Genomic DNA, 23,781 nt, shown 5'->3' with positions numbered 1-23,781 from the left:
GCATATGAGTAGGCCAGTTTTATCACGAGACATCCTACCATATAAAAATTTTGCAATAGAACCTAAAATATAAAGATATATCATTATTTTTCTCAATAAACCGTAACTGTTGACGGTTTAGTCTAGAAACATTTTTACTAGTAACATTGTTCACATTTTGTAACACCAATCATACTACTTAAAATTTTTACATTGGTTGTTTCTATCCCTAACTCACATTTTAGACCTATTTTGAAGCATTCATGCTGGGTTTTTATTGCTGCAAATGGTAAATTATGCCTTTAAACTACACACAACACAGAGTCGAACACTCGGTGCATGAGACTCGGCAACCTTGCAGAGCTACCTGTAACATCCAAACAATGTGAATCAGATTCGAGTTGGGTTTGGCTCTCAGGATAGAAACCAAGCCTAGTAATTACAGTGAAACTCAAGGACTCAACACATATTAAGGGCATTCATTTTCAATTTCTTTGAGGGTTAATTGCAGGATGAATTTCCTGGTACTTTCAATGTGCATTCTGTGTGCCTGCCTGGAACATTTCCTTATTGGCAACTTGAGTGGTATGAAAATGTTCTACTCTTATTGTAACATTTAATCTGTAGAATGTCTGTGGCTTCAGAGGGAAACACAGGTTTGATATTGATGGAAATACTCTAGAAATGAATATAAAACAATGCTTCACTCATTTGGAGTATCTTGCAAAATTACACTGGTTAATATTCATTGCATTTGAGATCATCTCTAAACTATGACAACCACAAAGATTAACATCTTGGGGTAAACTCAATTCCAGCAACCCCTAACTCCACTTGATCTTCACAGTCTTTGTTTCCATTTCATATCTTATGAACATTGTTAACTTTGAGGGGTTTTAGACTGACAAAAGAACTGGTTTGTAATCATGTTTCTAATGCATATTTCTAAATGTGAGATATGGTGTGTTGAAACACAGAATTGAACCCACATTCCAAACAAGTTCTTTTCTATCTCTGAGACCCATGAAATATTGCAAATGATTAACAAATTTTCTGGGAATATCATGACAATAAATAATTAACAGTGCTTAAATAGCGCATAACGCATAGTGCATTATTTATGTCCCTACATGCTTTTTTTCTACTGCAACTTCATGCTTATTGACATCATTTGCCAATTTAACACACAGACAGAAATATTGGTAGATGCATACAATATGATGCACAGGAATAGTCACACACACACACACACATACATTATGTATGTTTATATGACTACATCAATGAATAGGTGTGAGTGTGTGTATGAGTATCTGTAGTGTGTGTGTGTGTGTAAAATAATCAATGCCTTATAATGAGTTTGGCTGCCCTTTAATCAACATACACTGTAAACCTAACTATTTTAAGAGCTCCCTTTTATTGAAGACGTAACAGCAGCACATTATACCTGTGGTTCAGTATAATGGTTCACTTTGAAACTATCCTAACAAATTGATACCCAAAGTATCTGTCCAATCTACATCTGCTATTCATTATGTGGTATCTGTGCTTTTCCAATACTGCTTTCTATACAATAGGATACATAATACCTGTGGCATAGAAATTAGTATAATGAGTCATGTCAAAACAAACATTAACAAATTAACAAACGAGTATCTTTGCAATGTACATCTGCTACTGTAAACGTCAATATTTTCGCGCGATTAATTTTTCGCGCTGAGCGGCTCGAAAACATATTCGCGGGCTCTTAAATTCGCGCTCCGCAGCGGGCTAATACACAGTCGCTGTTTTCATCCAGCGATGCCAGCGTGTGAAAGCGACGTAGCGAGCGGCGCGAGTGTGAGTACAAGCGCTCAACTACGTAGTACACTGTACACGTATTTTACTCGATACATGTACTGTAGTACTAGTACTGTAGTCGCGGAGATGTAGCACACCAATCGGCCATGGGCTCGGTGCGTGCGGTGCGTGCGATGATACTGCTATATGCGTAAACATGTCTGTACTACGTAGCAGTATCATCGACGAAGCGCACGCAATTCAGGCCGTTCAAAATGTGCATAGAAAATTGCGAAGATATATTCGCGCGTTTTTGAATTCGCGCTAGCCGAACGTAGCGCGAAATCCGCGAAAATTAATGTACCGCGAAAATTTCCACGTTTACAGTATTCATATTGTGGTATCAGTATCTGTCCAATACTGGATTCTATATAACAGGATATGTATCTCTTTCCTCAATGTTGCAGTAATGGTATTTATCAGCATGACATCAGCACTTCATTTCCACCATGAATGTATGCTCTCCTGCATTCATCATTTAATTACCCACGCCGATGAAAATCGGCAGGGGGTTATGTAAAGGGTTCCGTATGTTTGTTTGTTTGTTTGTTTGTTTGTTTGTTTGTTTGTTTGTTTGTTTGTTTGTTTGTTTGTTTGTTTGTTTGTTTGTGTACAAGATAACAAGAGAACGGGTAAACGGATTTGCACGAAATGTTATGGGGATGTTTGGATAATGGCAGGAAAGAATCGATTAGATTTTGGTGATAATCGGTTGACCCTTGCAAATTCTGTGTGACCTTGAAGTTTTGACCCCATGGTATAGTGACCATTCCGAAAATTTCCCGTTTCTCACTTTGCGATTTTCCGCTACCATACGAAAACATAAACTCCCCAACGATCCGACTTCGCTGCTCAAATGTTCGTAAGAATTCCGAAAGTTACGTTTAGGCCTATTTGAGGGACTATGTCCTTCTAGATTTATGAAAGTTCGTTCTCCGTCATCACAAACTGGCCCGTATTTTGATGATTTTTCAAATTAACATTGATTGTTTTTTTCGTTGGAGGAGCATTTTGCTCGGTCGCAGTCACACTGTACGATATGCGTGCTCAATGTCAATGCGTGTGCAAGGCCGCTGAAAATGCATCGCGCTCTACACTGTTGGTGCAAAATTGCACCAGGGACGTTGCGGCGCTCGTTGGTGGCCGAATACTGGTGCAGTAGACATTTGCATTCAACCCTTGCATTGAATAATTCCCGTAGACACTAATCATAGGGGTAATTGCCTAGGGGGTACGTAAATTTTGTTTTTCTTTTTTGCTTTTGTGGATACCATCAAAGATCGTACACTCATACGACCTTTGATATTTTATGATTTTTCAAATTAACATTGATTGTTTTTTTCGTTGGAGGAGCATTTTGCTCGGTCGCAGTCACACTGCACGATATGCGTGCTCAATGTCAATGCGTGTGCAAGGCCACTGAAAATGCATCGCGCTCTACACTGTTGGTGCAAAATTGCACCGGGGACGTTGCGGCGCTCGTTGGTGGCCGAATACTGGTGCAGTAGACATTTGCATTCAACCCTTGCATTGAATAATTCCCGTAGACACTAATCATAGGGGTAATTGCCTAAGGGGTACGTAAATTTTGTTTTTCTTTTTTGCTTTTGTGGATACCATCAAAGATCGTACACTCATACGACCTTTGATATCATCACACTCTCGGCTTGCTATAATCAAAATATCCCGCAAGAAAACGGCGTATTTCTCGATTTTTAGCGCTTTTTCCGCGACCCGTCGCGTAGACAATACTCTTAAAACTGGACTTAATTCGCGCGCGCTTGGAAAAGTTCCGATTCTGCACTTTTGACGGTGGAATTTGGGATTTTCGATGGATTTTTGGAGGAGACTTAAAGACTTTCCTGTACGTGAATGAGTGTTAATACCGTATGTGTAATGATGTGATTTGCGTGTGATGTGACTGTAGAACCAAAGATCGTACACTTCAGTGTACGATCTTTGGTAGAACTCACTGGCTGGTGATAAAGCACACTGGCAATTAAGTGGCCGAATTCTGGTAGATGACCGAATGCACATTATGTTTACCCCGACTTTGTACTTAGGCGTGGGTCTGCCGCCTTTGACGGCCCCTCTCTAGTTGGACAATGTAACTGATGGTAGCATGGAATCTTTAATTGCAAGAGTACAGGTTAAGGGTGTATAATGTCCTCAGCATCATACACCTAATTGTTGACTGTGTGTTACAAATCATCCAAGGGCATTTATTTAGATGTGTTGAATGTCCTCGGGGCATACATTGATTAGGATGTTACATACATTCAAAACTTATGTTTTCATGTAGCATGTTTTGCAGGCTACTTTCCCTGCACATTTGACTGCATGGGCACTTCTTATCAAATCTTTGAGAAAAACTGCACTCATTTGGCTGCAACCTTTGTTACAATTCCTTAATCAATATGATTTTGAAGAGAAGACAGAAAGAATCATATAGATATGCATCAAGGGAGAACTCAAAGGTACTGTTTACCATTGGAAGCAGTGGTTTAAAAACTGTTCAAGTTATCACATTTGATGCACATCTGTATAACCTATGTCAGTTATATCATAAAACATTCTGCCATATAAAAATTTTGCAATAAAGCCTAAAATATAAGGAGATATCATTAATTCTCTCACTAAACCATAACTACATGGTTTAGTCTAGAAACAATTTCATCATAAATATTGTTCACATTTTCTATATTAAACAATACTTAACACTGATTATACTGACTAACTTTTTTACACTGACCAGTTGTTTCTATCCCTAACTCACATTTTAGAACTTTTTTGAAGCACTAAAGCATTGTTTTCATTTCATCTGCAAATGGTAAACAACGACTTTAAGAGAATGGGAATTTCTATGATACTTAAATTAGGAAATTCATGTTTGGAGACTGTTTGTAAGTCCTTTGTGGTGATTTGGTCACACATATAAATATTTATGATATATACCACAGGTATATGCATAAGACCCAGAAACCACAGTTAATATGAACGACATCCGCCATGGTGGCTGAGCAAACCAACAGTTCGCACACACCTGTGATGTGGTAGGGAGAGAGAATTACACCCTGGTGAGAGGAGACTGTACAGTGAGTGGTTTAACGTGAAAATCGTGAAAATCACACTGAACCCCTACCTTTCTGGCATATTTCTCTGCTTCCTCCCTGCATTTTGTTTCAATTTGCAACTTAGTTTGGACGTCTGCGTATTCCTGGATCACCTGGCCAGATACTATTCAGAACAACAAAAATAAAAGATTGCAAATGTCAAAACAAAAAGCATTATGCAATAAAAAAAAACCATGAATTTGACTCCCATTTCCACAAATTGGATATGGGATCAGAATAATGTCCCAGAGGGGAGGGCATATCAAAATCAATCATTTACAGAGGAAATACATCACTACCAAACATCCTAACTGAAACCAGAATAATACACACAACAGATTTCAGGGTAATGGAAACACTGCCAAAGAAGCATGCACATGGTGAAGAAATTCATCAATAGGCATGAAAGTTGGCATCATCATTGAATTAGAATACAATTGGAAAATGAGCCTCGTTTAAATCAATCCTTGGTCATAAATTATCCACAAATCTAAATGTGATACTAATTCCAGGATATGAGATTAGGGGGAAAAAGATGAAATAGAAATGGAATGTATCACAATACTCTTCATGTAAGAGTTCATTGCATGCCTTTCCATTTATTAAAGGAAAACATCAAAATGTTTTGAAAAAGGGGTATGTTGCAAGGTGTATTACCACTGCAAGTCTTCCTCTCTTTCTCATTGTATTTTTAACTTCTTTTCCTCTGTGTCTTTGTGTGTCTTGTTGTCCTTTTCTCTGTTTTGCCCTGTCTCATATGTTTCATTCATTCTTTCTGTATTGTACTTCATAGTTCATTCCTTACTACATGAATAATCATTATATTTCATATTGCGCATACTATATTGAAAAAAAAAAATTGTCAATGATAGACAGACTCTCTTTCTTTGGCATAGTGCTTATTATATGCTCATTTGACATGAATACCAGTGAACTCATTGATAAACACATTCGATCTTTCTCCTTGTGTCCTTATTTGTGAAACTTTGCATATTTTCTCTTTGTCTCTAAGTCTTTCTTCAGAGAGGCAGTCTGAACTTAAAGACTATTATCCTCAATAACTGAATACCACCAACACAACTGTGCAGAATTACCCATGAAGTTTTCAAATAGGCCTATAAAACAAAGCAGCTAATTTGCAAGATACAGAAAAAGTAGCAGATTTGTAGACAAAGTAACTTTCGTAATATTTGACCAATCTTACAAACATGCATACATGTTCACATACCTGTTGCTTCTGTCACTGACTGTCAAACTACATCATCACAACACAAGTTTCTCCAAAAGCTTTACCCTCCTTTAATCTTCCAACCCCTGAGCTGTTCACAAACACCCTCATGTGTGAGTGTGTGTGTGAGGGGGGGGGGGAGGGATGGGTGTGGGGGTGGAAATGTGTGTCTGGTTCATATCATGCCTTTATTCTTTACTTTCCCACTCTGAAAGTTATAATCCCTGTCTACAAGTCAACATCGAGTCATGTTACCCCTTATAACACAGTGTAAATTTGACAGCCCTCTTTCTGTGAGTATAGAAATTGACATTGCCAGGAACCTCTGGGGGCTGAAGGGCTAAATCTCTCTAGCTAGGATTCATTTGTGAAGTCTATTACCATTGTCGGTTATTGTTTTAACACTTTGCGTGTGTTAATCTGGTGGGTACTTTGTGAAGCCTATTGAAATTTCAGAATCTCACATCTGGGGAACAGGTTCAACTCATGTGAGAGGCGAAACCGCCCATGCATATTGTGACCTATGTACACACATGGTCCAAAAGTCAATCTATAGATGTTTGACCTTCTGAAACCAGTCCTGCCTTTCTTGTTCAGTGAGGCAAACAATATGACAGGCAGTTTGTCTGAGACTGCAGGTGGGTTAGTGTCAGCACTTCAGACCCATTATAAAAAAAATCATCAAATTTGTGATTTGATTTTAGCACAAGAAATCAATTCTTTTTACATATTTACACATAAGGTTTGATCATAAAAACAGAAGGCTCAACTCTCCAATAAATGGAAATGTCCAATACATACATGTATTCAATCCAAAGCTGTACTTCTGACATTTTGTACAAATGTATCATTTGCAGTCTTTACAAGTAGTCTAATCATTAAAAGGGGTTTCCCCACAGTCCATGGCTATTCACGGTTAGGTCCATCAGTATATTAGTATTAGTATTTTAGTATTAGTTGTTGTTGTTCCTATATACTCTTGAAAGAAAGTGTCAATGTTATTGTTATGTTATTGTTATATTGCTTATTGTTGGAAGAAAGACAAATGAATGAATAAACTTGAAACTTGAAACTTGATCATTTGTCTAGCCCTTGGCAGATATCTTGCAGATATATTGATTACTGTAATACCAACAGGTGTAACAACACAGAGCACATCATTTGAAATATAACAATTTCTATTTCATTTTCTATAGTGTAACATCTTCTCAAAGAATATTTCTTTTTCACTTCCATACTCAAATATTTTCCTTATACTTCAAAAAGGCAAAGCAAAGCAAAATCAAATCATCTGTTCTTTCTCGTGTCGCACAATGATTAATACAACTCATGAAACACCACGGTCCACAAAGAACATCACTACTTTATTGACATTTGAAATATTATTTTTATGTTATTACTGGCCAGAACTTGCAGAGATATCCATGCAAATGGCACTGCAATGATTTTTGGAAAACAGACCTTCCTTTGGATTTCATATTTAACTTGACAGTTGCTATTATGATGGATATTTTGAAAATGAAATTTCATTTTTAAAAAGTCATATTACAGTTCAGTTTTGAAACTGCTGATTTCTTTCCACTGAAAAAAAAAAAACAGTTAAACAATTCACGTTATTTCAATAAGGCTCTGTGTTTGGAAGAATAAAGGGATCTCATAAGTTAGTATTTGTTAAACTATTTCTAATTGCTTAGAAATAGTTAAAGGGTATTGCTAGGTAAGTGTTTTTTTTTCTTTTTGTGCTGTGTAACAGATATATGTTATCACACAAAACATTAATATATCACTTTAAAGTGGCATGAATATCTTTGAATAACTGACAATCTTTGTGCAATCTGCTTTTTGCTAAGTTGAGGCTCTACAAGTACAACCATCCCCGCGTTCACATTAGTCCCCGCGACGCCGCGGGGACAGCCACAAGAGATCTTATCTTTTTTACGACTGACCGTCCACACTGCTATCTCATCTGTCCGCGAGCTGTGGGGGCAATTTGGATTTGGGGCGAGCTCTGCCACTTGAAACCAGGCATAGCGCATGCGCACATTTGATGACAACAGCTGGATCTTATCAATTTTGCCCCAAGGTCACTTCCCCTCCAAATCTTGTCCCTGTACCCGACTTGCTTGGCGGGGACGAGGGGACAAGTCCTAGCGAGTGTTCACATTATGGTTCTGAAGGAGAAAGTCCCACAGCTCGGGACTTTCCCCGCATCGCGGGGACCAATGTGAATGCGGGGTTCGACTGGCCCCGCATTCACATTGGTCCCCGCGACGCGGGGACAGCCATAAGAGATCTTATCTTTTTTACGACTGACTGTTCACATTGGTTGCTCATCTGTCCCCGAGCTGTGGGGGCAATTGGGGCTTGGGGCGAGCTCTGCCAGGCATAGCGCATGCGCACATTTGATGACCACAGCTGGATGCTATCAATTTCGCCCCAAGGTCACTCTCCCCTCCAAAACTTGTCCCCGTACCCGAATTGCTTGGGGGGGACGGGGGGGGGGGGGGGGGACAAGTCCCAGTGAGCGTTCACATTATGGTTTTGGAGGAGAAAGTCCCACAGCTCGGGACTTTCCCCGCGTCGCGGGGACCAATGTGAACGCGGGGTGGATGTACAGGTTGTACAGCAAAGTATCACTGTTCCCTTTATGCTCAATATTGTGGCTGCAGGGACATTTGCTGGGATGGGATGCATCTGAAAGGTCCACACTGACCTTGACCCCCTACCTCATCAGCCCATGATATCAAAGGTCAGTTTGCTTAACCTGCAATTTAAGCATGCCCCCCCCCCCCCCCCCCTTTTGAAAAATCCTGGCTAAGGGCCTGGTGTGTATGCAGTGGATGCTGTAATGTTATGGATACAGTGGACCTGATCATAGAGAAGCAATGTACATTGAATGTATGCATATCATTAAAACACAAGGATTTTATTTTCTAACTGATAAATACTAAAAACACCATTGATTATTTATTTGTTTTCTCTTGTCAGAATATGAGTCCAGAAATAGATATATTTCATAGCCATGATGTGTTCAGTGCAACATTGCACTTTAAGGTTCAAGTATCATGAAATTTGCACCTATGATCCCCTTGACTGAAGATTAATCCCATATGATCTCTGTATAATCCTCATTTGAAGAGGTTCCTATTACATAGGTTTTAAAATAGCAATCATGGACTTCCAAAGGCATTAAAATGACACCAATGTGAATTAATGTAAGCACTGACACTCCTTTCATTGTCATAGGAACAATTATTCCAGGAAAAGTGATTCTTATATTCAGCAGCTAATGAAGATGACTTTTTTATGTTGTTGATATGATGATGAATGTTGATTCTCACTATTTCTTTCTGGTTTTTTTAAATCTTAAAATATGACACTGTATATTTCCTTAATACATATTTCATGATTTTTCACTCTAATCTCATAAAATGTGTTTTCTAGCTTTTACTATATTCTTTTCAATTTTTCATTCTTCTTTTATTTCTCTTTTTGTTTTAAGAGGGAGGGTTGGGGGCTATCAAATTCTACAATACAATGTAAAAGGGTTAAAAATAACTGGTAATGTACAATTTTTAAGAACAAACTTTTAATGATTTATAAATGACATTTCTTATGTCTCACCTGACTGTATTTGGTCCAATACACCTCTTGTCGCTTCTAGCTCATCTTGAAGAATCTTGGCCTCTTCCTCCTTCTTACTGAATTTCCTCTTCAGTGTCTCATGCTCCAATACAGCTAAAATTCACACAAAAAAAGGACATAAAGGAAGAGTGAAATACGCATGCCAGTAGTTCACACAATGGAATGTCTGAGTAGTCAACTATCAGCATCCATTACAGAACTGTGAAAAAAACAATCAAACAAGAAACATGTTTGTATATTGTGGCTATTCTGTACCATGTGGTACTTAATTATGAAAAAAGAAACACAGCGACATGTAATGCTTTCTTTGAATGTTTGCTAATATAATCATCAGACACACACAGACACACACATGTATGCACACTCTCTCTTTATCTGTATACAAGTCTGTTATACAGACAAGTTTAAAGGAAACTTTGACTACTTCTTCAAGCTGACTTCTATTGCAAGATATGTCTAAAATTAAACAAACAGCAGTTTGATAGTTTCTTTCAAATCAGATAAAAAGAAAACAAATCTAGTTTCACATTCACTTTTATCAAGAGTAATATTTGTTACAATCATTTACATACATGCAAGTAAGATAGCTTCCCAAAGATACTATTTCTTTGTCCACAAAAATATTGAAAGAACCATTTTTTTTTCTGCTGATTTCACAAATACACATCCTTCTCTGGACTTCAAAAGTTACAAGTCATTAGATCTACAACAATTTGAATATGAATATTCTATCTCTTTCTTTTCTTCATTAATTTATCTTCAAATTGAAATTCATACAGGTCACTTGAATACTTGTGAGGCTATGATATCATCACATTGAATTTCATATCGATTTGCTACATTTCATTATGTCTCCCTTATGTGTTATCTATTCTGTTCCATGTTCAGGAAATATTTTCTCTTCATCGTGTTAACATAAACCTTTCAATGACAGTCAACTTTATCAAGGGAAACAATGGGGCTTTGTTGAAACATATAGAGATCAAGAAAATTAAAACATGATATTTTTAATTATAAAAGTCATCAAGTCTTTTCTATCTAAAAAAAAATATCTCGCTAAAATGTGTACTCATCAGCTTGTAAACAGAAAAGTAATTGGAAGAGTTTCATGCATGTCCCCACTCAAAATGACCTTTGCTTTAATTACCTACTCCAATATTCTATTCATTTGGAAACATTTGCAGACAGTGAAGGACAGTAGGCCTACAGCTCTCAAAACCTACCAAGGACTGTTTAAGCTAGTATTAAATCAGGGATGATATTGAGGTTTGTTGAAAAAATCGGAAATTAAAATTTTCAGGTGATTTTGATACATGTACATGGAAAAAGCACAATCTGATTAGACTTGAGAAAAAAAAAATCTGAAATCAGATTCAAATCTACAGAATATCATGCCTGTAAATACATACTTGGTAAAACCCTGGCCCTACACCCTATAGTACTCAATTATTTTATTGATTTACCAAAATCATATATTAACATATAATACATAGGCTATAGGCCTATACCTATACATACAAATAAACATGTGTGTGCAGAAGGGGAAAAAAGGGTTTATTGGGTCTTTTGATCTGTCCCCATACTCAGCTGTTTTGCACATTCCAAGAACACCCAATCATAACAAGTGAGGTGTCATTTAAAAGATAAGTAATCAGGCTTTCTTATGATGTACCACAAGGAAACATACAACAATAGTCTAGATGGCATGATGTGCCATAATATGAGTGCAATATCATACAGTGCAATATAAAATTCTGTCATATGATAATAACATATGAGCAATATACTGACATACATTGGTGTTATATGTTTGTAGTACTTGACTGGCACTCTTAACATATGGTTTTACTGGAGTCGTAGCATATATTTTGGAGACTGTTTCTATAGCTGTGACATCACCAAAATTCAGAATACCGTAATATTGCAAAGCACTCGATCCAGCCACCGAAAATAAAAACTGGAATAGATGGGGAACTTCCCCGGTACAGTGCAAGGACATCCCCGCTGCGCTGGCAGTGGTTACACAGAGCCTGCACTAATTATCTAATATTCTTACCTCTCTTAGCGACCTCTTTTAAGTCCTTGTTTGTGTTCACTTCTTCTACTGATTCTAGAGACTCTTTTCGAGGAGGTGGCCCGGGCTTATTTCGCGTTGGAGAAGACATTTTTCCAGCAATTAATGGGTACCAACTGATTGCGGAAGTAAGGGGCTGTAATTATACTACCGCACGAAACACACCTCTCCAAACGACAACACGATCCTTCCGACGGGAGCTGGAGAGGACGACAAAACAGTGATTGTGTTTATCACCTCTCGCGAGTCCAACGTACGAACGAACCGTACGAACTGCATGTGGAGATATAATCATCACTTGAGAGTTGTCCAAACTCCGGATCAAGTAAACTTTTAGAAGTTTCGCAGGGCCAAACCACGGGAAAACACCTGTCCTCTCCTTGCTCATAATTACGGGGTAACTTGGAGCCAGCAAAATAAATTGGATACGTCTACTTTTTTTAAGGGGGAAACAATACTATTACAATGGAGTCTAAATTAGATAAATTAATTATCATGTCAATTTGTGTCAATTTGCCCATTTTATATACAATGACAAAAGCTTCGATCACTTTTCTATTATCAAATATTAATAACAACTGTTATAAATTTTGAAAATATTCATCATGTTACTTGCCATTTCAATTACAGAGCTGATAATAAACTAGCCAGCCTCTTCAATAGTAGAGCTGGCTGATACTGCTAGGAGCAGACGAGTGTATGCAGTGTGCGATAACTACTGTCTACCACTCCTGTACACACACACACACACGTGGGTCCGAGTTTACGCATTGGCTCCGCGGGAACACGAGCGCTGTGCTGATATGAGTGGTACATGTAAACTTTATACTACAATGTACTAAGTATTTGGAGGGCTTGCCAACATGAATTATTGTTCCGAGTGTCGAGAAGAAGTGTCTTTTTACGAGCAAGATGGGCTCTACTACTGTACAATGTGTCAGAGTCAATCTCAGGTCAGTAGATATTAGTGATTGCTCGATCACTGCAATCAAACGCTAAAAAGAATTCATGTGAACCGGCAAAACTCATCTCCCATACCCCAGTCCGATACGTGGTAGTTCGTGTATCGATTAGAGTCTAACCGTTAACACTAATAACAGTTAGATTAAAATTTACTTGTGACAATCAGTGGTATGATTGATGAATGATAAGGTCAAATAAAAAAAGAAAGTTTCTAGTCCGGATTTTCAGACAAGGGTGATGCGGAAGGTTCTTGATATTTGATGTCGTACTAGCCGTTACTACTATTTCTAGTTCTATTTTTGTACCTGTCTGAAGCTGAAGCTGTTGCACTAAATTTATTCCTTACACAAGTTACAGTTACAACCAAGGCGCTCGCATGCGTAGCTACGTAGATTTGCATGCACAGCCTCCTACTAACCTATAATTGCCATTGCCATTGGCTTTTTAAGCATGCATAGAATAAACTTATAACCTTAAATTTTAAACATTTCACAACCTAGACTCGGTACTTGCATCCGAATCTGCGAAGTCAGGAAAAAGTTGAATATTTACAGTTAAGTTTGATGTTTTCTATACATTTTGGAATGACATTTCTTGTCGGGTAGTGCTGAACTGCTGCTGTGTAAATTAAATATTTATACATGTTTTGTGTAGGCCTACCTCAGTTCGGAAAACCTGCTCATATGAGGGGGGAGGGGTGCTCCTGATCCTGCTAATAAGGATCCCTTCGCTCCGCCTAATGAACATGCTCATAAGGCCCCCAGGGCAAGTTGCTCATGACTGAGGTCTCCTCTTCACTTCTCATCCATCTCGCACCTGATAATGGGATACCAATTGTTGCAACTTCGCACAGTGATCTTTTTACACACACATGTCCACTCTCCATGATGAAAAGAAGAAGAAAAATGCTGTCTGCACTTTGTGACAAATTTCGAGTTTTAATCAACTGATGTGCAGCGATCCATCGAAACATGGGCACCAGCGGGTTTACTCTATGTAGGGCTGCCTATCGGCCTGATCCAACTTGAAATGTTCGGTGCTTTTTTCTGCGGCTCTCACATCTCTATGAACGAATCAACCCAATGGCACTGAAGTCTGACATCATTTTAAAAAGATTTGTAAAGAGAAAAATAAAGTCAGTAACCTGATCTTGTGCATATATTCCAAATTACTAATACACTGATAGAGTAGGTGGGTACTCAAATTTGTCAGTAAACGAATCACTTTGTAGGTATTACAGGTTCACTTTCTTTGTGAATTCCGCTGTCCACGAGCCTTTGGGTGCCTTTCATGCAAGTGTCCTGCTGCATCCAGCACTGACAGCACGCAAGCCGTGCAAGCTGCCTGGGATTTTCAGAGCGAGCATGCGCATGAACGGGTAGAGATTTCTGTGCATAGCATTTTCCTAGTATTGCATAGCTTGTGTGCTGTCTGCACTGAATGCCACAGGATTTTTCTGCTTGTAGTTTATTTATTCACTCGTGGTCTCTTCCATCACAATTCTTTGGTCTATTGTATCTTTGTTATCTTTTTACCATCACTCTTTATTCTATGCACTTAAAGTTCATGTTGAAATACACTTACATCTTGTAATTTTCATTTTTTGATACAGTCCACTTGTTTCTGTTTTCTTTTTATTTGCTTATTCATTCTTTAAAAAGAAAAGCTGACCTTGAAAAGGGAATTTAAAAAGAACATTAATCATGGCCAAATTTCTTTCAGCTGTCCACCTGCAACATGAACATTTCATACTCTGTAGGCACATAATTGTTTATTGTTGAAAGTGATAAAGAAGCACACTTTTACCTTCAAGTATACCAGTCTTGTAAAGAAAAAAAAATAAGGTAGAAAAAGAAAAAGAAAGGAAGGAGAAAGTCAAACAGAGAAAAGAGAAAATGGCTATTGAATTGAGTTGATTTCATGAGTATTATAAGCAGTACACAAAATGAAGGATAGTTTGAAAGAGGAAGAAAAGACAAAGAAATTTAAAAAATGAAAGGAAAGAAAAACAAGGTAACAAACATAGGAAGAACGAGAGGACAGAAAATGGAAAATAATGAATGTTGGGGAATAGAAGAAGAAAATATTGAAGGAGAGAAAGAACAAAAAAGGAAGACAAAAGTAAGAAGGAAAGAAAAGGAAGACATGGAAAGAAAAGGAAAAAGGTTGAAAATAAATATGGATGAACAAGAAAGAGACAAGTGAAAAGTAAGTAAAGAGAGTGGATAGAGCTCCATTTGTTGGGTATATCAGCAATGATAAAGAAAAAGGATTGATTGACAAAAAGACAGTAAGGAAAATTGAAATGAAAGAAAAGGAAAGGAAAGGAAAGACAAGACGAGGAAAAAAGAGAATTAAAAAAAATAAAGAATAAAGGAATGATAAAAGATAAAATATGTAATAGAATGAAATGAATAATGAGAAGAGATAAAAGGAAAGAAAAAAGAAAGAAGGAGATAATAATCAAAGGAGAGGGAAAATTATAGAGAAATCATCCACCATCCATAGCTTTGACTTTGCCGTACGTGTTTCCTGCTGGTCCAAAGTTAAAAGGATGATTTACTGACATCCTGTGTAAAGTGCATTATTTGTATAGGCTACTAATATGTTATGTTATTATGATCTATTAGCTGCTCAAGACCACAATTTTCTTCTCTCATCTTTTCTTTTCTAGGACATGCAAGTCATGGAATATGACCAGATGGATAGCCAACTCAGTCAGTCCTCGTGCAAGACCCGTACCATCCGCAAACACAAGAAGAGTGCAGGGGATTCAGGTATACATGTTGCCTTGAGCTTAGGCCTCTTGTCGAGACTTGCATGGTGCATTGTTTGGTTGTGAAGACAAAAAGATTTAAAATACAGTTGAACCTCTGTTATCTGGCCTCCCTTTATCCGGATCTCTCTATTATACAGACGCAATCTCGCCGTGATTTTTTTAAAAATAATTACGGGAGGAAAGGGGAATTCCCAACTCCTTGAGAACTCCTACACAAACACACATGAATTACATACATACTTGATACATTTCTTAATAGTTATTTAGGTAAATAATCCCAAGAATTTATAAAAGAAAATGATTTCATTCTTGCAAACACGAACCTCAATTTTGGGGTCTGTTACTGAGTGTAACAATGAAAAGGTTGCAGTATGCACATTACTACATGTGATACTACAATGGGCTACTGTACATGTGTATGTATATTATGTACATGTATAAAGCATTGAGTCTCCCGTATCCGGCCAAATCCCTTATCCGGATGAGCCCCGGTCCCGACTTGTCCGGATACGAGAGGTTCTACTGTAGTATGATATGTCCAAGAAGTGAAGCTGAAGTATAACCCTCTGGTATGTTGGTCATGATATTAAAGAATGCGGGAGGTATAATGGTTTTGATTTTTCTGCCTTTGAGTTGTGTGGCCTTTATATGTGGTGAAAGGTTTACACTGCTTTTCCACTATGTTCAAGGTGGCTGTTGTGAATACATTGAAATGAAATATGCAATATGGTAGAAGTTTCATCAAGTCTGACATGGGGTAAGAAAATTTTAGGACTTTGTTTTCCCGAAAGTGATAATGATCCCAACCAAATATAAGCAAAATATGTTTGTGAGGTAATAATATCATCCCCTCATTAATTTCTCATCTACCAGCACACAGGTCTTCAGTACATCATTTCTTTAATGAAACCATGTAGAATATTGTGCTTCTTTCAAATCAAATTACCATAATAGTAGTGTAATTGCATAGCAGTGATGAGTTTTAAAGGTTGTGGGGATCTTGGTTGGTGTATCATTGACCAAAATTGGATTTTGATAATTCTTTAAAGTAGGAATATATTGAGAATATCTGTTACAATCATTTCAAACACCAGGCAGATACATATGTGCTTTCAAAGCTTACCCTTTCTGTAGCTTGACAAATTATTTGTAGACATTCGATTGCATCCTCAGAATCGAAAGGAGATGACAGGAAGTCTTGGTGGCTGGCAGAAGTTTTCCAGATCATTCTCAAGGCGCAGGTCGACACTCTCATTGAGATGGGTGTGAACAAAAAGCTGGATGTAAGTCTGTTTGTGACTGCAAAATCCTTAGAATTGTATGAATGATCCAAAGAAGAGCAGCTTGATATTTGTGTAATCGTAGTTGTAACCCCTCCAGTATGACTGATAAATAAACCCCATGAGCTTCAATGGTCCTCCCTGCCACAAAGATGCTAAATGCTTAGGCTTAAGCTCCTCCTGTTCGTCATAAAGCATCACAACCTGCATAACTTCAACACAGATCTACACACTACTTCAGCACAGCGAGCCATGCAACATATCCGTCATCAGGGTTACCACTTACCGACAATACCTGTCAATACCTGGAATTCTCTTCCTCCTAACGCTTTCTCCACAATAAGACTGTAGAAGTCTTCCGCCAACTTTTGGCAACAAGACTCACAATCTAGCCAGACCCCCGTCATGGTTTTAATCGCACCCAAATCATTCTTATTATTGCACTGATGCACGGGACCTGCACATGATTACAACACGCAGGTAGTTTAAGGATGCCTAGAATAATCTTCCAGAACTGATTAAGTGCTTAGGCAAAACCAGAAGAAGAAGATAAAGATGGTTAAGTGGTATGGTTAATGATGGCAGTAATCTTAGTAGTGGAGATTTTTTATATTTTTTTATCAGAAGTGGATATGGCAATAGCAGCTATGATAGATGTGGTAATTAAAGTAGTACTTTTGCTAGTAAGGCTAATTCTAAATTTTCTTTATCAGCGGGTTTGTGAAAATCACCATTGGGCATAAGTGGCTCATTTTGAGAAACAGTGCACGGTTATTGGTAGATCTCAGAAATGAAGTGTACAAATGTGGATGGGATTTTCCTGATTTACTTGCTTTGATTAAGCCATTGATTGATGAATCACACAAACCAACACAATGTATGTGTTCAGGAATTATTAATGACGAACTATATTACAAAGGACATTTCACTGCCAAGGTTTTGTGCAACAGACATCTATTCCTTTTCTAAACATTTTTTTTTTCACTGTAAAATTACCTAAGTACTGCCCGAGATCGTAAATGATGGAAAGGCAAACAAAGAAAACAAGTGTTTTCTCCTATATCAATATTGTTCATTGCAGGACTTTGTGCAACAGCTGTGGTTCAGGTACCTCCATAATTCAGGATGGGCTCTGCATTCAAGTCCTCAAGAGAAGTCCAAGAAAAAGGCAAATGGAGAGTCCAAGACTGGTAGGAATTTACTCAAATTTAGATATTTTTAATGTGGAAATTGTAAGCACTCTATTCATAACGTTAAAGGCTCTATATGCCTTTTGCAAACAACATGAAATTTTGCATGGAAAAAAAATAATGTCTTCAACATTTTAGATGAAATCTTATGGTAATGCAACCCATAGTTTTTAAAAAAGAGATGAAAAACTACCCCTATATCACTCAAGAGTGGCTCCCCTTTTGTGCTGAGAATAACAGTTGGGATTTCTTTTTTTTTTTGTCCAATAGATTCACTACAAATCTATTGTACTTATCCCCCCCCCCCCATCATAAAGAAGTTCCCAGGTTTTATCATGAGGCGATGTCTGAATTACCTACCTCTACAAAACACCAGCTTATGAAGGGAATCTGATTTTTAGGGCTGCGAAAGGGACACAAACTTTATATATATGTAATTATATAACAGGCACAGATCCAGAAATCAGGAATTCCATTAAAGGGAGGGGGGGGGGGTACAGAAAAAATATTTCTGGTGCCACTTCCAGGTTAAGCAGCTGACAAGCAAACAAAAAAACAATTACAGAAAGAGCTCTTGTGCCATTTCTCATGCCACTTCCGGGTTTCAAAAAAAGCGAAAGAGAGGGAGAGAGAGAGAGAGAGAGAGAAGAAAGGGCTCCATGCCATTTCTTGAAAATTCATGTAGTTCTGAAACTTGAATTTATCATTTTAGATATGTGATGTCACATTAATAATCTTAAGGGGTCATCAGTAGTAGCCACTTGTGCTTATTTCCTTGTTTTACTGCACTTCAGAAAATCTGGCATCACTGGCTGTTTTTTCATACACAGGAAAAAGGAAGAGAGCAGCAAAAAAGCAGGAGGATGAGACCAAGGTAGGCTATCCAATGATTAATATACAAATAGTGAATGGGCATGAGTGCGATGGTGCAAGATTTCGCACAAGGTGAAGGATAGAGGCGCTCTTTTCAACAAGGCAAAAGTACAAATAGTGAACGATCATGAATGCGATGGTACAAGATTTCGCACGAGGTGAAAGATAGAGGTGCTCTATTCAACAAGGCGAAGCCGAGTTGCATAGTGCGCCTCATCTTTCGCCGAGTGCAAGATCTTGTTCCATTGCACGAGTAAGGACCATACATTATTTGTTTTATACAACACCTCGGACGTCAACAGATGTGGCCCACATAGATCCTTGAATTTAACAGAGAAATGGCAAGCTGTGTACATGTACGTATGAACGTACACAAAACCTATCGGTTGAAGTTGTTTACAAAATGAAGTGACAAAATACACGCTTGCTTGGAAGTGAACTTGTATATTGTTGAGTGTGCATGGCAAATGTTTGTTTATTGTGACATTCGAGCCGTGCAATGGCACAAAAGCTTCAAGTCAATCTTGAGTTTAAGATGGGAGTCAATGGAAATATCCATTTTTTCCCTCAAAAAATTGCATGGCTGACAGAGACAGTGTCCAATGGTACTCTTCACTGAATGTCACATGATGGGCAATCAACCAATCGGATAGCCACATTCTTTTTAGGTGTTGTATAATTGGAATTATTCTGATTCATGTTACTTATGATCCTAAATAGGTTTCAAAAGTTTGCTAAAGGTAATTATTGACGGACATTGTATCTACTGGGTCCACATGCAACTTTCAGTGCAACCTGGTCATGTGGTAACATATTCATGTGCACAAGTAATGTAGTAGCCACTATTTTTGTATGAAGATTACAAGTAAGATACATAATTTTATAGATATTCTAATTTCAAAGGCTGGTAAATAAATCTATTTTATAGCACATATCAAATACAAAATGTGTATTTTTTTTATTGTGTGTGTATGTGTAAATGTCTTGTATGTATTAGAAAGTATACTGATCAAATTTGAATTTTATTGATCAGTTTATCAGGGACCTCTCTCAACATGGATGCCAGCCATGGGCTGATTTCACATTTCGTCTGTTGAGAATGAGAAGGGCGTTATTAAAGTTGTCTTGAACACTATGGGTTTTGTGGCAACTTAACGTCCTTATCATTCTCAACCGACGATTTGATATGTTTGCTTTCTTTACTGGTTGCTTGCTTTAAGACCCTAAGAATCCTAAAAGTTTTCATAATCTTGTAGTACTAAAGTCTGCTAAGATAAGGCTGCAAAAATCAATGATCCCTTGCATGAGGATTGTTTTTATTACCTCTGCCAAGGGAGGAGGTTATGTTTTCGTTACCGTTGGTTTGTTCGTTAGTTTGTTAGTTACAAAGTGTAGTTAGTTCATTTGTCCGTGTGCAAAATAACTCAAAAAGTTGTTAACGGATTGAGATGAAACTTGCAGAAAAGGTTGAGAATGACACAAGTCACAAACGATTAACTTTTGGTAGTGATCCAACAATTTTGGGGGAATTTATGAAGGATTTTTGATATTTTGGCAGGTAGGGTCAATGAACTTTGGAGTTCAGGCTGCGCATATTTGAGGTTTGCCTGCGCGAACTATAAAGTGCGTGCTCTAGTTTCTGCTAGGGCGAGGCGCGGAGGTCTGCGCTCTCAGAGTGCTTTTCTAGTTGTTTTGAAGGGATACTTACCTCAGTAATGCCTTCAAAGGGATGGTATCGCTTTGTTTAAGATGGGGTTTCAGATTTTACTTTTTGAGAGATAAGTAGAACCACTTGTGAAATATTAAAGAGCATACAATACTATTAAAGAGGAAGTCAAAGTTTATTAGATGAAAAATTGGTTTTAAAATGGCTGGCATATATCCACCAACAAAGTAAAACGAAGTGGTCCTAGTAAAAGATGGATCCCACCTTTTATTAGGGCCTCTTTGTTTTTGGATATCTCGGCCATTTCAAAACCAATTTTCATCACATAAAATGTGAATTCCTCATAGAATTGTATGCACTTTCATAGATCATAAGAGGCTTCTCATCATCTCACAACAAGTTGGAAACCTGAAGCTTCATCTCAACCAAAATTATGCCATCTGTTTAAGTTCAGGATGTTCAAGATGGTATTTTGTATGGATAGTGTAGAGTAGCATACTATAATGTTACTCTGCCAACAGATAGTTGATACGTACTTCCTCCTCAAAAAAAAAATCAAAAATAGAAATCTTCTCCACATTGTGCATTGTGTGCATGTCCCTCTTTCCTTCCATCCCATTATACTGGATGTAGGGCGGTAACCTTAAACCGGTAATGGACTCTCATAGATTATCATCTTTTGAGTGGAAAGGAAAAAAATAACAAAAACAGGAGGCCCTTAAAGTGCAAGTCTAGTATCAGTCTGTGTTCATTTTGATGGTAATATGTCGAGGAAATTCAAACAAACCATGGTAGAGAAGTTTGACAGAAAGCATGAGATTTCTTGATTCTTTACAATTTGTAGCTTGGTTTCATAGAATATGAATATCTGTGCATTTCATTATGGGATTTTGATGAAGATTTATGCACAGATCAACAGGGAAAATTATGAAGTGATGATGTCATCACCTCGTCTGATATGGGCACATGTTGTCCGCGATTGGCATCTCTTTTGTGGACAAGCGAGTGAAATTGCAAAGTCATTTAAAGGACAAGTTCACCTTCATAAACATAAGGATTGAGAGAATGTAGCAATATTAGTAGAACACATCATTGAAAGTATGAAGAAAATCGGACAATCCGTTCAAAAGTTATGAATTTTTGAAGTTTTTGTGCAGTAACCGCTGGATGAGAAGACTACTGCAGTGTGTGAATAACTTAGATGTCACATGCGTACAACAATATAAGGAAAATATAAAGAGAATTTCACAAAATTTCATCTTTTGAAAAAAGTACACATTCCCCCAACTCGTTACCGACAAATGTTATGGGTAATATTATTCCCCCTGCCTTTAGAAAGAGGCAATTCAAGTGCTCTATTATTATGCGAAAAAAGTGAAAATATGTTGAATTTTCTTTACATTTTCTTTATACTGTTGTACGCATATGACTCACAAGCTGTAGTAGTCTCCTCATCCAGCGGTTCCAACACAAAAATTTTAAAAATCATAACTTTTGCATCGATTGCCCAATTTTCCTAAAACTTTCATTGATGTGTTCTACTAATATTGTTGCATTCTCTCAATCCTTATGTTTATGAAAGTGAAATTGTCCTTTAAGTTTCTTATGGCATGTGTAATATCAAATGTAATTTTACACTAGTTATTGATTTGAACATGGAGAGGCATTATGTTCCATAGGTTTGGTATTGTGTTAAGTAATGCTCCTCCTGTTATAAACTGGAATATATTTTTAGTGTGCACTGGTCCTCCTGCAGATAACAAATTGATTGTAGTGACAGTTAACAACACCTGCTGACTCTTCACTCCTAGGATGCTCTCTCCTTGAGTGTGTGTTGATAGACAGTAAATCATAGTACAATTGTCTGAGAAACTTTATTGTCAGAACTGTCACTAATACCCTGATGACGTATGTGTTTATGTATTGGGGTGGTAATGGTGTGTGTGTTTGTATGATGTGCTTCCTCAGTGGATTTAAAGCTCTAGATTTATTGTAGGAACTGGTTAGGGGAAAGCAAATATCAAGATCACAGACATGACTGCAAGGGTTCTGTTGAGTAATTTTTGTGCCACATTATTTATAGCCCCTTTATTGTTATTTTTTCTGTAATTCATACTTGTATTCTAGTTTTTATCAATAGATTCTGAAGAGGATAGCCAATTTAAGTTCGAGTAACTCTATGGTTTGGCGGCATGTAATGCATACCCTAAATTGCCTTGCCATTTCTTTAATGTTTTTCAGACACTATTAGACAAATGTTTTCTGATGATGATAATAATGTTTTATTTACCCAGTGATTACCACAGACAGGAGTACTCTTAAAACTATTAAACAGTCATGGGGTAAATACAGCACACACTTCCGGTAACCTGTGCTGTCAGTGGCACTGTACTCACATGTGTGCTCTAAAACCACCCACCTCTTTCAACAAATGTGTGGCCTCTGGCTGCTAGCAGCTAGAGAGACGTACAGTGTATGCTGACATCACATCAGTAAACTCCATATGAGCCCCCCACCCCCATCCCCATTGGATGCCATTGCTCATTGTGAGAAAAATCACTGAGACCTTGTCTGTTTGTCTCAAGTCACTTCTAAACTTGCTCTTAGATATTAATTTTGAAGATTTTGAAGAAAAAAAAAAGGAAAGAAAGAAAAAAAGATGGTTAGGGGTACATGTCACTGTACACTGCCATTCAAGACCATCATAATGTTTGATAGATGAGGAATGCTGCCCTCATAAACTTGGGGCTGTAACCATGTCAGGAGTTGTCGTGAGCGGTACTTGATAGGTTAGTTTTACGGTTTGTTCTACTGCCCTCTTGTGGTGTTTTCCCCATGCAGTTGCATGCAGTCTTGAGCTTCAATGTCTCTTTAGGAGAATCATGCCACCAAAGGGAACCTCTTCCCTCATGTTTGAGATCAGTGGGAGAGAAATACAAGTAGAAGAGTTGCACATCTTTTCATGAATCCAGTGACGATGGTCACAATCACATAGGCCTGAATTCTCAAATGTCGCACAGAGTTAGTCCATGGATTCTTGAATCCATGAACTATCTATTCCATGGTCTGAATTCAAACCACTGAGCATTTCCCAAACAGCAGACTAAATAATCCATGGTCTAAATGATGTTCTAAATGATGTCATTTGATGC

At 37.7% G+C, this 23,781-nt stretch overlaps 2 protein-coding genes across 3 annotated transcripts in view; one reads left to right on the top strand and one right to left on the bottom strand.

Annotated features, from left to right (window-relative positions):
• LOC139740017 (shootin-1-like) overlaps positions 1 to 12,152 on the bottom strand; it is a 126,228-nt gene extending 114,076 nt beyond the window's left edge. For both annotated transcript variants that reach the window (XM_071650611.1, XM_071650613.1), the window contains exons 1-3: positions 11,861 to 12,152; positions 9,784 to 9,897; positions 4,961 to 5,055 (exon numbers count right to left, since the gene is read on the bottom strand). In XM_071650611.1, coding sequence (XP_071506712.1) covers positions 4,961 to 5,055; positions 9,784 to 9,897; positions 11,861 to 11,969 — 318 coding nt within the window. In that variant the 5' untranslated portion in view covers positions 11,970 to 12,152. The remainder of the gene's footprint in view (positions 1 to 4,960; positions 5,056 to 9,783; positions 9,898 to 11,860) is intronic.
• Positions 12,153 to 12,706: 554 nt separating this feature from the next.
• The window catches only part of LOC139740018 (TATA box-binding protein-associated factor RNA polymerase I subunit B-like), a 55,844-nt gene continuing 44,769 nt past the window's right edge, over positions 12,707 to 23,781 (top strand). Inside the window, exons 1-5 of the mRNA XM_071650615.1 lie at positions 12,707 to 12,831; positions 15,516 to 15,618; positions 16,794 to 16,903; positions 17,982 to 18,090; positions 18,885 to 18,964. Of these exons, the coding sequence (XP_071506716.1) occupies positions 12,742 to 12,831; positions 15,516 to 15,618; positions 16,794 to 16,903; positions 17,982 to 18,090; positions 18,885 to 18,964 (492 nt within the window). The 5' untranslated portion in view covers positions 12,707 to 12,741. The remainder of the gene's footprint in view (positions 12,832 to 15,515; positions 15,619 to 16,793; positions 16,904 to 17,981; positions 18,091 to 18,884; positions 18,965 to 23,781) is intronic.

Source organism: Diadema antillarum, unplaced genomic scaffold (assembly GCF_040938485.1).
Source record: "Diadema antillarum isolate AM-2024a unplaced genomic scaffold, OU_Dant_1.0 seq00000825_RagTag, whole genome shotgun sequence".
NCBI lineage: Eukaryota > Metazoa > Echinodermata > Echinoidea > Diadematoida > Diadematidae > Diadema > Diadema antillarum.
The sequence above is the reverse complement of the archived record's forward strand: the minus strand, read 5'-3'. Positions and strand labels throughout refer to the sequence as shown.